Below are 14,735 nucleotides of genomic sequence, written 5' to 3'. Positions count from 1 at the left end.
TGGAAGGGCCATGCTACCCCCTGGCGGGGTTTCTGTTTGGATGGGATATTCTATTGGATGGGCTGTTACCTCCTCCGGAACTCATCTTGACTATGATCAGGCCTTCTCCGGAGCCCAGTTTGTCGGCAACTGCGCTGATGACTTCCTTCACTGAGGCGGCCACCGGCACCCGAATGGTTGTGTAGGTGTGGTCCATGCAATAGACCTTAAACAGAACTATTGGGAAGGCAGTAACAATGTGGTAAATTGGTCCCTGGAATTCTTAAGAAAACCATAAGCTATGCAAAATGTTTAGACATCCTTCAATACTTGCATCATCTTGCCATTCTTAGTATTGTATTTACTTGTACGCAAGTGTTTATGCTTATGCCTGCCCCCTCCCCAAACTCCTCACCTTAGCATTGGTCTAAGGTAAGGCTGCCATCCCCAATTAAAAACAACAACAGATATTTGCAAAAACCCAACAAAGATGGGAAAAATGAGAAATATGTTTAGGCCAATTTTCTGTGTCAGCCCTGGTCTGTGAGCTTTTCTTTTTCACAATACAGGAAGTGCTGTGCTGTAGGCTGATAACTAGATTGCTGGTGCCCAGTGTGGTGGGGGGAGCCAACATTAACACCTCTGCAAACAGGGGAGCTTCTGTCTGGGGCCGAGAACATATGCTGACATTCCTGCTCACTTGTTCACTGGTTTGTAGACTTTGGGGCTGGGCCACATGGCTTGGTTTGTATTTAGCCCAGCACATCCATATATGGCACCCACAGGCTGACCTCTGAACACACAAATCCTGGAAGCAATTCCAGCTACAGTAATTCTTGGGTTTAGAGGCATTCCTAAATTGCAAGATTCACTTGTGGCTTAAAATGAAAATTTTGTCATTGTTATTAATTTTACTTTGGTTTTTTGGAGAAATTTATCCAACCAAACAAGAATAGGCTGCATCTGCACCTCCCTGATGGCTGCTAACAGGGCTGTGCTCAGGGCCAGAGCACTCTCCCTGGGCAGGAGCCTGCTCTGCAGATGACCCTGGCACCCCACCTCTGCCAGGTATCTGCAAAGTGCCAGCCACCTTCCGCCAGCTCTTCCAAGAGGTGGGCAACCTTAACAACTGGTCCCTGAGGTCATCTTTCTTTCCTCCAAGGAAAGGTGGTAGTGAGGGAGAGGCAGAATCAGGGAAGTGTGGACAAGCACCTCAGCTCCAGGCACGGAGTTCAAGAACATAAATAACTGGAACACAAAAGGGCACTTCTAAGCAAACCATTTGGAGGGCAAAGGGGGCACCCCAGGAAAAGCTATTCTGTGGGTCCAAGGTGATGATTCCCAGAGGGGATATTTCATTCTGACTTTACATAACCTACACAGCCGTGAGCTGCAAGAGAATTCTCACCTTCATCAGAGCCACGGATAGGCTGGCGCTTCTGGGCTCTCTCATCGCCTGTGTTGAACTGTTGCAAAAGAACTTTGTGCTGTAAAAATAATACGACAGCAAATGCCATACGAGGAGAACGACTGAAGCACATTTGCAACTCAGAGGAAACAGATCTGAGAAGCAGCCAGAGTCAAGAAATGAAGATAACATATTTTGTATTTATAAAAACACCACTTTCATATAGTGCAACACCATATTTCTGGAGAACTGACATTCTACAGGGCACAACTAGACAATCCGAATCGGTGGCCACTTACCTTCTTTTGTGGAGCTTTTGCATCTTCTGAACTACGAGAAACAGAGAAAGCACATTATTTAATACCACTGGTACTACTATTTTAAATTGCTTCATTTGCATATAACTTTAATCTTATGTTAGAAAATGAAATCACAGCAGCCCTTCAGGAGGGAACATGAGCCTCCTTATGTCAATACTAAAAGACCAAAGCACAGAGGAGAGAGCAAAGAGATCAGCTCTTGTCACAGGCTGATTTCTTGCAGAACGATGTTAAAAGCCAGGGTTTCCCGTTTTCAAAGTATCTCGTAGCGCACACTCTCTCTAGTAGTTAATCTATGGCTCAAGGAACAGCATGCGAAAATCTACATTTTTACTGAGAGGACGCAAATATTCACTATCAACAGCTATGGCAGCAGAAAGCGAATTTTCCATCTAAGTAATTCCCCTCAAGCTGTCTTTAAATGCCACTGACCATTTTATTACTGGATTCACTCCTCGGAACCAAAGGGACCCAAGTTTCTTGAGTTAGATGCCCCAGAGGAGGATCTTTGCCTTTCCAGGCTTTCTCTCAGCAGCCCAGCACAGAAGGCAGCTGAGCAGAATCTCAGTCCTTTTGTTCATCTGGCCTTACTGCACCATCTACCCCTGAGGCCCACTCCGCCCAAATCAGAACACTGTGTGGCTTTCACCGTTTTGGGGGAAGGACTTTTCGGAAGATGTTGTGATTGAGAGGCAAGCGCTCACTTGATGAAAGCACACCCCAGAGCCAAGCCCCTCCTTACATTTGCTTGACGATCTTCTCCAGCTCGGGCAGTTGCTCCTTGAGGGCAGCAATCATCCGGGCATCATCTGACACAGACACATAAAACTCCTGTAATTGGCAAAGGTCACAGGCTTTTAACAAGAACCGCAAAAGGTACATAATTCTGTAAAGAGCAATAAAGACACACCCCTGTGTCATCTGCTCCATTAGTGTCTCCAGATCATGGTTTCATGGACTGGAGATAAAAAAGAAGAAGAAAATGTTACAATTTGTCTAAATTCAAAATTGCAAGTGAGACAAAGTTTTGGAAATAGATAGTGGTGACGGTTGCAAAATATTGTGAATGTAATTAATGCCACTGAATTGTAAAGTTAGACTGGTTAGAATGGCAAATTTCATGTTTAATATCTTTTACCACAATAAAAAAAATTTTAAATTAAAAAAATTGCAAATGAATTGTGTATATCATATTTATATGAAAGGCAATGTAATGCAATGTTTTGGAATGGGTCATTTTATAGTTTACCCTAAGAGCACTTTTCCACTTCAAAATTTTTTCAGGAAAACTCTAGTATTTATTTTGAATATTATTTTAGTATTTGTTATTTAATATTTACTATTAGTTGTGGTTACTTGGTGGTGGTAAAAATGCAGCCATGGTCTTCAGCACTGTACTGAATTTATGCTGAGCGGAGTTTGTGCCACCAGCTCAGGTCTCTTTACTGACGTCCTGGGAACTGTCCTGACTACAGAGCAGCAGCAGCTGTGCCCTGCTCTGTTCAGGAGCAGTGGCCTCCACAGAAGAACATGAGAGCTGTGGCAGTGCCAGCTGAATTGCCACTTTGGTTCATCTGCAAAATGGTTCTTTACTCAATGGGTAGAGGCCATGAGTCAATGTATGGCCCCAAGCTACTATTATGCCTTTATATTTTCAAAATACTTCATTCCACAGCCTTGATGGACTCTCACAGTCCGTCCTTTCTCCCTGCCTCACCTCTCTCTGCCTGCCGAATGACACGTTCAAAAGAAGAGAGAGGGTATGTTTCTTTTGGATAATTCATTCTTGAACAGACAGACTGATAAAGTTTGAAATAGAAGCCACATTGCCTTTTGCCTGCACAGAAGCAAGGTCCTCATGTAAGTTTTGGAGGCTGGAGTGAGTCATCAAGGATTAAATGCCAGGGTCAAGGCTGCAATGTGGGGCTGGAGCCAGGGGAAGGAACAGGAAAGCTCAGCTTAAAGTAGTGTTGATGAAATAAATTACATCTCTTCAGAACTACCTCAATGTCCTAGTATAATTCTTCAATAAAATTATCTGCTTCACTTTGCTCAAAATCTACGATTTGATTTAGTAATCCCACTTGCAGGAATGTAACCAAGGACAGTCCTACTTGCACAAAAATACGTACTACGATATTATTCTAGGAAGGTGAAAGTGGTAATGGTGTAAATATTCAACAATGTAGGAAAAAATAAACATATCTGAGGCATAGCTACTCAAAGGTCATTAGAAATTTTTATTAGAAAGACTGTAATGACACAGAAAAATCCTCATATAAAGTTAAGTGGAAAAGCAGCCTCCACAGTGATGAGTACTCTGTGATTACAACTACAGAAACCAGACAAGGACAAAGAGATCAAATGAAAATACATTAAAATGCTAGCAGTTATTGAATTCAAGTGGCAGGGTAATGGATGATGTTTTTACTTCTTTACTTTTCTTAAAGTACTTTCTTGATGAATGGATATGTTAACGAAGTCTAGAATTTGCAATTACAGTCTCTCCAGGGAAGCTGCCTGGGCAGTCCCTGTATTGTGGAACAAAGATGTATTTATTCTTGGATGGGATGACTCCTGCTTACCTCCAGGAAAGCCATAGCTACGTCATCCTCTTGTAGGACGTCTCCATACATGGCGGCCCACTGTAAAACCAGCCGGATGACTCGTCTCTTATTGTTGAGGGCATAATCCATTTTCTCCTGTTCTGTACCTTGTGAGGGCTGTGCATGGTAAGTGCCAAGGAGTCAAGGAAGACATTTAGCCATTTCACACTCATTTCACTGTGTTAGTTGCAAGGCAGAGAGTGATGGATCTCAGCTTTAGAAAGCTAGCCTTTTGGACTGATAGAATTTCCCTTAGCCCTCAGGAAAAGCCCCACCCACAAAGGTTCTGGACCAAATGCATACAAACCCTTGTGAACACCTGCTGTGTTTGACCTGGGAGTTGCCTAAGGAGTTAGACTTGCAGGCTCCACTTGGACTTGTGTGTTCACCAGGATTCTTGTGCCCAGCTCCAGCTCTCCATCAGACTCTGCCTGATTAAGTTCTCTCTCCGATTACATTCCCTGCATACCCTCCACCTCTAGAGGTGGTAACGCTTCTTGCTGTTGCTTGCCTCTGCGTACCTTGCCACCTCTTTTTGGGTCCCATAATTCTGCACACATCTCTATAGTCCCCTTTATTATATACATTTCAGGTAAACCCTTCTGAGTGGGCATCTAGTCCTGTGTAACTGACTGATACAAAGAGCATATGGGAGGGAAGGGGGGCACAGAAGAAGATAAGCTCACCCAGAGTTAGGATGAGGAAAGGTTCCTGCTGTATCGATCTTCTGGTGAGGGACTCAAACACACTTTTTCTATCATTCCTTCTTCTCTTGTCTAAAACCACAACTTAATTCATTGGCTTTTTGTTTATTTACGGCTAGCCATCTTAACTAAACTATAAGCTCCTTGAGGCTTGGGATGATATATTATTGGTCTTCTATTCAGTACCATGCCTAGCACAGTGGCTTTCATCTAGAAATTTTATTTATCCATTAATACCACAAATACTTAATTGAGTGCCTACTACATGTGTCAGGTAAAGGTCCCTGCTCTCTGTTTTCATTGTCTTGTGGATTACAGTAGGGAGAATACAGTATGGGATCAGGAAAGACTGTAGATTAGACATACCAGTCCTTTGTCAGTAGTTTATAAGAGTTCATATGATAGTCAATTAGTTCATGGAATAATTTCCTCTGTATAACCTACACTGTAACTTGCACATAGAGTACTTCAGTTAAGCTGTCCTTTATAGTCTCGTGATGAAAAGATCATTCCCTTTCTACAAGAGAGCAAGTTGATAGTTTGTTGTTCTTAGTGCCGTCCAGTTGCTTCTGACTCCTAGCGACCCTGTGCACAGCAGGGCGGAACCCTGCCTGGTCATTTTGTGCCATCCTCTCGCCTTCTGGTGTTGTATCAGACAATGCTCCGCTGCTCTTCACAGAGCTTTCATGGCCAGTTTCTTCAGAAGTGGGTACCTAGGTCCTCCTTCCTAGTCTGTCTTAGTTTGGAAGGTCCACTGAAACCTGTCCACCATGGGTGACCCTGCTGGCATTTGAAACACCCATGGCATAGCTTTCAGCACCACAGCAACATGCAGCCACCACAGGATGACAACCAACAGAGGGGTGGTGTGGTTCCCCGGTGGGGAAATGAAACCAGGCTGCAGCGGTGAGAGCGCCGGATCTTAACCACTAGATCCCCAGGGCTGGCTAAACTGACAGTAAAGGAGCACAAAGGGCCAGGATTACACAGTGAGAGTGTAGAGTTGGTTTTTTGAATCCAAGACTCCTAATTTCAACAGGTTTGCTTCTTATAGATGGCTAAAAGACCGGCTGTGCCTTATCTTACGACCATGACTTAAAAGCACTGTAGAAAACTGCCTGGTGGCAGTCCTGTGTTTGAGAGCTAAACCAGTAAAGGGTCTTTTCTAAAGGGACTATAAATAATCATGATCAAGGTAAATGACAGAACCTTAAAGCAAAGGTTTACTGCATGTAAATGGGTTGCAAAACGGCTTTCATAAATTGAGCACGGGATTCATAAAAAAGAAAATTGCTCAACCTGTATTGCTACAATTCTCTCTGAGCTTACAATAAAAAAAGGGAAGAAAGATCACTTTATGTGAAAATTATTTCTTTTTTGATTAACCCTTTGGTCTCTTGCTTGTATGTATGTATAACTCAGGTTTTCCTTCCAAAGAATTGCATGGCTGGGCTCTCTACATTGTATCACTACTTTTTATGGTACCTAGCAGCACAGTCAGGCACATGGTGGGTACCAAAAGAGTAATTCTTGACCAATTGAAAAATTTGTACTGGTTCACCCAAGGGAGGGGGAGAGAGACAGAGAGAGAAAGAGAGACAGAGAGAGGGAGGGAGGGAGAGATTCTTTCCCACTGGTATGAGGCTTGAATTATCAAGATGATATCAAATGGATATAATTCTAACTTTCCAGATTATTTTGACTTGGACTCAAGGAAGCAATGCAAATGCTTGTGTGTTGGGTACAGCAACATCAGCAGCACACCTGTGGCTAATCTATGAAGCCCCACGATAGGATAACTCAATCGACATTATCTCTGTGGGTTAAGACAAAGATTTTTCCTGTTCTCTTTCCTGCTGGGGAAATCTGTGTTTTGTGTACAATAAAAGATAGAACACACAATTGGAAGGCTTAACATGATGACACTTCAAATGTGTGGAGAGTTTTACCATTGATAAATATACTTAATGTCCTCACATGATCACATAATACTCCACAAACCTGGAAGGGAAATATTTACAGATGAGGAAACTGAGGGTCAAAGAGAAGCGATCTGCCCAAAGTTGTACAGTGAGTAAATGGCGGGGCTTACAAATCCAGACAGGGATTCTTGCCACCCCCACACTCTCAAACTGTGGCTATAGTGACTGGATATTAGTGCTTGAGTTCATGAAATTATTAAGAATAATTGCATCTGGAAAGGAAAATCCTAATGAGAAAGAGAGTCCTGGTTTTTTCTTTTTCTTTTTTTTTTTTTTGGCTAAAGTTCCAAGTTTCCTAGAGCTGACTCAGTGTGTTGAATACCTAAACGAGGGCTGAGCACCCTCAGCTCTACAAGAGTAACTCCACAGCTTCCTGGGAGCTAGCACTGATGGAATCCAGAGGGACTAGGAAGAAGCTTTCTCCCTGTTCTCACGAAAGTGAAGTATTTTTGCCTCTGGAAAAACAAAAGGAAGCACAGATTTGTTTTACAAAGTCTTGCCTTTCCCCTTGAAGATTTGTTTGCTTTTGTGTTCCTGACCAGTGTGTTGAATCAGATTCTTAAGGGACACAGAGAAGAATGTTATATGTAATTGATTGTACCTGAAATGGTTACAGGTGAGGTGCCAGGGCTTCAACTTATTGCCCTAACAATCTCCCCAGGGTTTTAGAAGACTCATGTGATTTTTTTGGATTTTATTTAACTCCTACAAAAAAGTTACGGAGAGGGAAAAACTATACTCCCTTCAGACAGTAGCCAAAGAATAAAGAGCATCCCACTGTGTTCCTTGTCTCAATAGGATGTCAAAAATGCAACCTACGAAAACCAGCATTTCAAATATAGTATGTTCATAAATTCAAACACCTTAGGAAGGTTGCAGAAACCATTACCTTCTCTGGTTAAAACGGAAATAATGTATTAACCATTTGATGGTGAAATTCCTATGTGGATTAAAAATGTAACTCTTCTCCAGGACAAATAACAATTTGGAAAGGATTATCAATGCGTACCACACACATCAGATACTTTTAACATCTGAAGAACACTCTCTGAGGTATATACTTGGCCAGTGTCTATGTTAACAGTACATCAGTAGAGGACATCAAACATATAGTAATTCAATAATTTTGTCAAATGATCAGGAAATACTTCTATTGAATAAGGCCACAACTCCTGACATCAGGACTGTCGGGTTCAGGTAAGAAGCAATATGGCTGTTTGAATTCACGGGGAAAAGAGACACAGAAAGATAACATGGTTCTGGTATTTCATGAAGTGCTAGTTAAAAGTCTGTAAGAGAATCGAGAGTTATTCACTGAGTTGTTACTTTAAACACACGTAAGAAGGCCATCATAGTCGAAGTGGCCAAACTCATCACTGACACATTGAGTTGATTTCAGATGACTCACAGAATCATAGAATCTGTGAATTGCAGAAGTCCTTTGATTCTATCTCAACTCCACCATTTTAGAGGTAAGGAAACTGAAGTAGAATGAGATAAATGATGTTTCCAAATTTATCAATGGAATTCTTGAGACTAGAACTCAGTTCTCATTTCCCCCAATACTCTGTTTACCTGTATGCTGCTGTGTTTTATCTGACACTAATATTCCTTTATGCTAACACATATTGCATAGCAGAGTTAGGTTGGATAACAGAAAAATCCATCTGAGATGTAGAAATTGATCCCCCTAAATTCTCAAAGACAAAGCACATACAGAAAATCAAGAGTTAGCTGTTGCAGCCTTGACAATCTGATAGTCACGAAGGCATAGAATTTCTAATGTCTGAATTAGATCCTCTCTGTTATAGTTTCAACCAGTTCTCTTTCCAACACCTGTCAATTTAGAAAGCAGTGGCTCACCATTACTAACCAAACATTCTTAAATCTACTGACTGTTCAAATCCTAACTGGAAGTTTCTCTTGTTATGGTAATAAAATTTGTCTTATTGCACTATCCAGGAGCATTAAATCAGAATCCTGAACAGCAGGAACCATGTCTTAAACTCATTGTGGATCTCCACATTTTCTATTCAAGGACATGGAAACAGAAAAAGCCTCAAATATTTGCTGACCACACTGTTTGGAGTGCTATATAATACAATTTTCTAAAAAAATAAAATAAAATAAAAAATATCACAGCTTTTTAAAACCCTTTATCTAAATTACCGAAAATTCCATTTTGTCGGGATGTCAAATACAGATCATAGATACATTCTAAATAAGTTCATATTCAATGTTACTGGCGTGACTAAGTCTACACAAATACCAAAACATCTGGGACATCTTTCAAACAGAATCTTTCAGTTATTGGGTATTTAATCTTTAGGACCACAGACTCTCAGAGTGACTAATCTCCATTGAATTGCATCAGCTCCTTTGGCGTCATATAGATGCAGCTGAGGACAGATGGATCTGTACTCAGTGAGCTATTAGGGCTGAGACTCCAAAGAGGTGAAGGCCACAGCGCAGGCTACAGTTATTCCTACCCTGCCAACAGCAAGCTTCATATTCCATTGAGTCATTTTCCTCACGCCGGCTCTGCCGTTCAAACACTGTAATTATTTCATATATTTTTACCTAGTTATTATCTTACTCACCACAGGCACCTGTAATTTTTCTGTATTTTTTTTACTGCTCATTTACTTATTCTTAATTCAGCTAATAATGGTTCCACGTATTAAAATTATCACGGGGAAAGTAAGTGAAAACCTCCTAGGATGTAGAGGCAGCAGCTTCATTACAGCCTACAACAGGGAATAAAATATTATGTATACTTTTTGCAGTAAGTACATGCTAATTATGCAGCTATTTATAAAACACTTATCAACATTCAAACTGATACTCTTCAATGTTGTTGTTTTTCAAAACCCTGCTTTGCATACAAGATCTCTGCTTGCAGCTGAAAACAAACTTTGGGGGTCATCTGCCCACGGACTAGACAAAGCTTTTGTATGCTCTTTATATTATGCCATATTCCTCTCATGATGGTACAATAACGTATTTATATGGGGCAATATTTATAAGGGGCTTTAAGGTTTATAATGTACTTTCACACACACAGCCCCATTTGATCTTCACAACAACCTGGCGAGGTGGCTAGGGCAGGTATAATTACCCCATTATACAGACGGGGTTCAGACAGGTTAAGGACAACTGCCAACTAATATAGCTTGTAAGACGCAGGTCTTAAACACAGGTCTTCTGACTTCAGAGCTCCTGTTTTTCCCACTATATTATGGGGCCTCTTTACTACTCTGCTTGCCTTTGTGGAGCATCCCAACATCCTGAGCACTGGGCTTACTCCTTCCTTGATGCAGCACATCCTTAGGAATGCAGGTTCTGAAGTTGGACCACCTGGGTTCATATGCTGGCTTCCCCATTTATAAACTGTGAGACCCTTGGTCAGTTAGTTGACCATTTAGAACCTCAGTTTCTTCATCAGTCAACTTCACAGGATTGCTGTTAAGGATGAGATAAAACAATGTTGGGAAACCATGTAGAAAAGTCTCTGAGTTAGCTATCATCATTATTATGGCTCCACCTCTGGAAATCATTTAAAATCTTTTAAATGGTTGATTTTGGAATTTTTCATAAGACTTGGCATTTCTGGGTTTAACTCTGTGAGGCTATTCCCACCAGGGCAGCTGTTGCTGTGTTCGTGTGCACCTGTTAACTCTGAGCTCACAGGAGTGCTTGCTGTGCTGTTATTTTCTTTAGATGCCTCCCCTTTTCTTACTCAGAATATTTTTTTCTCACTGATTTTCAGAATTCTGTGCATTTTTAGAAGCTTATAGTTCCTGGCTATTCTTTTCAGTCTCAAGCCAGGGGCTTGTCCTTGTGGCAGAGCAGTAAGGACATGGCCTAATGCAAGACACTGCCTGGGTTTAAATCTTGTTCAAACACTTACTAGCTATGTCACCTGGGGCAAATTACTTAGCTGCTCAGTCTCATTTCCTTATTGTAAAAAGAGTACACATCTCATAGTGTTGCTATGAGGCTGAGAAAATGTACATAAAATACTTTGAGGAATATCTGATAATATCGGCATTTCCTTCCAAAGAGAACATCACGTTCCTATCATCATCAAACCAAGTCTTCCTTATTGGAAATAAACTCTCAAATTGCATATCTGCAGGAGTAAATTGCTCTCATAGTGACACATGGATCAAATACTTTTCATAACCAAATGGGGGACTACAATGATAAAATTTGGCTTCAACAAAATTTAAGCTGACAATTTTCCTTAGAAATCTAAAGGATGTTGCTAAAAACTTGGCTTCTCTAGAGAAGAGGCTGATGCTGTTTTATAAATCTTTCACCAACAAGAAAAGCAAATTTTGATAAATGTGATTCTTAGAGAACCTAAGTCAACTTATGAAGAGAACATCCCCAGGTCAATTTCACAGAGTAAGTGATAGAGACCCTGCCATTTCAGTAAGGGAAACTCTTGTATTTACTTTGTTTCTCTACGGGACATAATACACATAAAGGCAGTTTTAGCTAAAACTTAGTGGCAATTCTGCATTAATTCAAGAAACTACATAAATTATTTCCATGCTAAAAGCGCAGAATTTGTATTGAATATTAAGCCAAAAGAAATTAGGATACTAAGAGAAAATATTTGACCAAAATTATTGCTGTATTTAAATGTTTATGAATTTAAATGTAAGCAATTTATCACTTAAGATTCTTTCAGCTGCAGAAACAATCTGTCCTAAAGAACAGAGACCTGGATTTGTTGATATAACAGAGAATCTGTTAGCAAGGTAAGCTTCAGGATAGGCCCAAGTGCTAATAATGTCACCATAGACTCCATTTTTCTCTGACTCTCCACTCAGCTTTGTCATAGGGCTCATTCTCCTTACAACTGTAGGATAGTTGTCACTGCCAATTGAGGCTACAGGCTTCCTGGTCTCTCTCTCAAATATTGAGAAAGCTTTTTACCCAGAAGGCCCAGGAAACTTCTCTTTGAATCTCACTGGCCCAGTCCACCGTGGGCCAGCAATTTGAGAACCAATCATGGTCAAGGGCAGCCAATTACTATGAGTAGCTAGACTGACCAACTGAGTCAATTACGACGTCCACTGCAACTAAAATTACATTAGTTACACAGAGTTCCTCTGAACAAGTGCCAGTATATGTGGAAACTTAGGTAGTTACGTAGCTTCCACGTGCCTTGATTTCTCCTACAGAGAAAATGAAATAAATATCATACTAGTCCTTTTTTGGCGTTGTGGGGGCTCGGAGTTGGAAAGATAAAGTAAATGATATGGAAATGCTCTGAATCAAGGATACAGTTATTAAAACTCAAAATAACACTAACTTAGTTGTGATTACTTACTGAATTGAAGGCCTGCCTTATTTGTACAAACAAAAATATAGCAGAGTTTAATCATAAGAAACAAAGTTAAGACAACAGGAGAGCAATTTGGTAATAAACATCAAAGCATTAAAATATTACATATTCTTTGCCTACTTTCAGAATTTAAAGTAAGGAAATTATCCTCTATGTGGGCACAGATTTAGTTGGAAGGATGTCGATTTATCGCATTGTATTTGTTACAGGGAAAAATGTGGAAATAATCTAAATATCCAAGAGGAAGAGGCTAAGAGAATAAATTATGACATATCTACCATATAATATTCTCAGTCATTAAAAATGATAATGTGTTTTTCTCACGCATCTTTGTCACCTTGTTGCCCAGCACCGGATGACACATTGTAAGTGTTCAATAAATATTTGTGGGATTATCTGAAAAAAATAATGACGTAGTTTTATTTATACATATTGGGTTTGAAAAGATATCCACAACATTCTATTAAAAGAAAAAGAATATATTACCAAAAAAACACATATAACATGATCTCATTTATAAAATTTCTGGAAGGTTTTTTATAAAACATTGATGAGCTACCAGGTGAACTTTGCTCTCTTCTCTTTTTCTGTGAACTGAAGTTTTTTATAAGGAGAAGGTTTTATTTTTAAAGATGACAAAGCTGGGGCCAACCCCGTGGCCAAGTGGTTAAGTTCCTGCGCTCCGCTTCATCAGACCAGGGTTTCGACGGTTCGAATCCTGGGTGCGGACATGGCACCGCTCATCAGGCCATGTTGAGGCAGTGTCCCACATGCCACAACTGGAAGGACCCTCAACTAAAAATACACAACTATGTACTGGGGGGCTTTGGGGAGAAAAAGGAAAAATAAAATCTTTAAAAAAAAGATGACGAAGCTATCTATATTTAGAAAAGCGGTGTGGACAAGTATTTAATGACAGAGTAAGAGATTCACAAAATATTGTTTAGTGACAAAGCATACAAAATTATTTATTGTATGATCCCATTCTTATCCTTAAAAGTATATATCTATATGTATTGAAAAAAGACTGGAAGGATACACACCAAAATGTTAGCTATAGTAATACCTGGTAGGGTTATAGGTGGTTTTATTTTCTTTTTAAAGATTAATGGAAAATGGAACTGAATTTTAAGTGCAGATTTAAAAAAAAAATTAAAGAACTGGAGATGAAAAGTACAGAAATTGAACAAATATATTCTAAAAACTCATTATAAAGCACTTGTATTCATCAGGTCACATCATGTCCCAAGCATATCTAATGAATAGATAGTCTCTCTCATTTGCACATAAAAGGCTTAAAATATTAACGTAAAACAGAGTTCTACCATCTTCCTCTGTGCTAAGAGCAAAACTGGAGGAGACATACAACGTGGATTAAGGACAGAAATAGGTGTTGGTGGCTCAGGGCTCATTTCTTTTCTGTACTTGTAATTACCTTTCTCTGAGCAAATCATAATATTTCATTATCCTAGTTTATTGATTTGGAAAAAGAGCAGTGAAAATAGTGACTTCTTCACAGAGCTGCTATGAAAAGTCACGGAAATTAAGTACTTTGAAAACACTCAGCCAAAGTACCTCACTTAATGTGAACGCTTCAGTGGAATGGCAGTATTTTACCATCCCCACATCCCATGTTAACGACATGTGGGTTAAACGGATCCCCCCCGCCACCGCCCGGTTCCATTTTACATTCTGTCTCCCTGTCGCTTGTGGATGTGATATTAGGCAGTTTATACGTATTTTCTGTTTTTGCCTGCTCATCATCTATTTCTCCACTTTCTCTGTTTTTCTTTACAGGCAATCTCTGTGAAACTGCTCAAAAAAGTGCTGTGCCTTCAACCAAGATGTCAGCAGTGACCCAAGCTAGGCCAACTAGACCCTCTTTCCCAGGGATGTGGGAATGAGGGGAGGGCCAGGACGCCTGGAGTAGATTTACCCTGACAGCAGGGTCTTCAGTTGCTGCCCTGAGGTCCCTTTCCAAGGCCTGGGTTCTTTCAGAATTCCTTCAGTTCTCTAAATTCATCATACTCTTCTGATAAATTCCTTTATTCCTTAAGTCAGTCACAGTTGGTTTCTGTTACTTATGACCAAAAAAACGTAGCTTAGATAAGGAGCCTATATAACATGTCCCTGAAGGGAACGGGACTAAAAATTGAGTCCTCAGCACTACATAGAAGCATCTGCACATAGATGACCTTCAGTGGCAGAGCCCTTTCTAGTTTCTTGCCTGCACCAGGATGAGCTCCCAGCCTCCCTGGGGTGCTTTCTCTAAGCATTACAGAACAGCAATTCTTATATGAGGCTCTTATTCCCCAAATGTAAGTACTAGACTTATGCTATCCAATATGGTAGCCATTAGCCACATGTGGCAATTTAA

General features: G+C 40.3%; 1 protein-coding gene across 32 annotated transcripts in view; it reads right to left on the bottom strand.

Annotated features, from left to right (window-relative positions):
- The window catches only part of RAPGEF4 (Rap guanine nucleotide exchange factor 4), a 296,774-nt gene that overhangs the window by 30,796 nt on the left and 251,243 nt on the right, over positions 1 to 14,735 (bottom strand). For 31 of the 32 annotated variants that reach the window (XM_070580180.1, XM_070580182.1, XM_070580195.1 and 28 more), the window contains 5 exons: positions 4,293 to 4,443; positions 2,450 to 2,538; positions 1,687 to 1,717; positions 1,388 to 1,466; positions 70 to 216 (listed from right to left, as the gene is read on the bottom strand). In XM_070580180.1, coding sequence (XP_070436281.1) covers positions 70 to 216; positions 1,388 to 1,466; positions 1,687 to 1,717; positions 2,450 to 2,538; positions 4,293 to 4,443 — 497 coding nt within the window. Of the gene's footprint in view, positions 1 to 69; positions 217 to 1,387; positions 1,467 to 1,686; positions 1,718 to 2,449; positions 2,539 to 4,292; positions 4,444 to 9,614; positions 12,755 to 14,735 lie in introns of those variants that run through there. The other variant, XM_070580210.1, reaches the window with a different exon arrangement.

Source organism: Equus przewalskii, chromosome 17, assembly GCF_037783145.1.
Source record: "Equus przewalskii isolate Varuska chromosome 17, EquPr2, whole genome shotgun sequence".
NCBI lineage: Eukaryota > Metazoa > Chordata > Mammalia > Perissodactyla > Equidae > Equus > Equus przewalskii.
The sequence above is the reverse complement of the archived record's forward strand: the minus strand, read 5'-3'. Positions and strand labels throughout refer to the sequence as shown.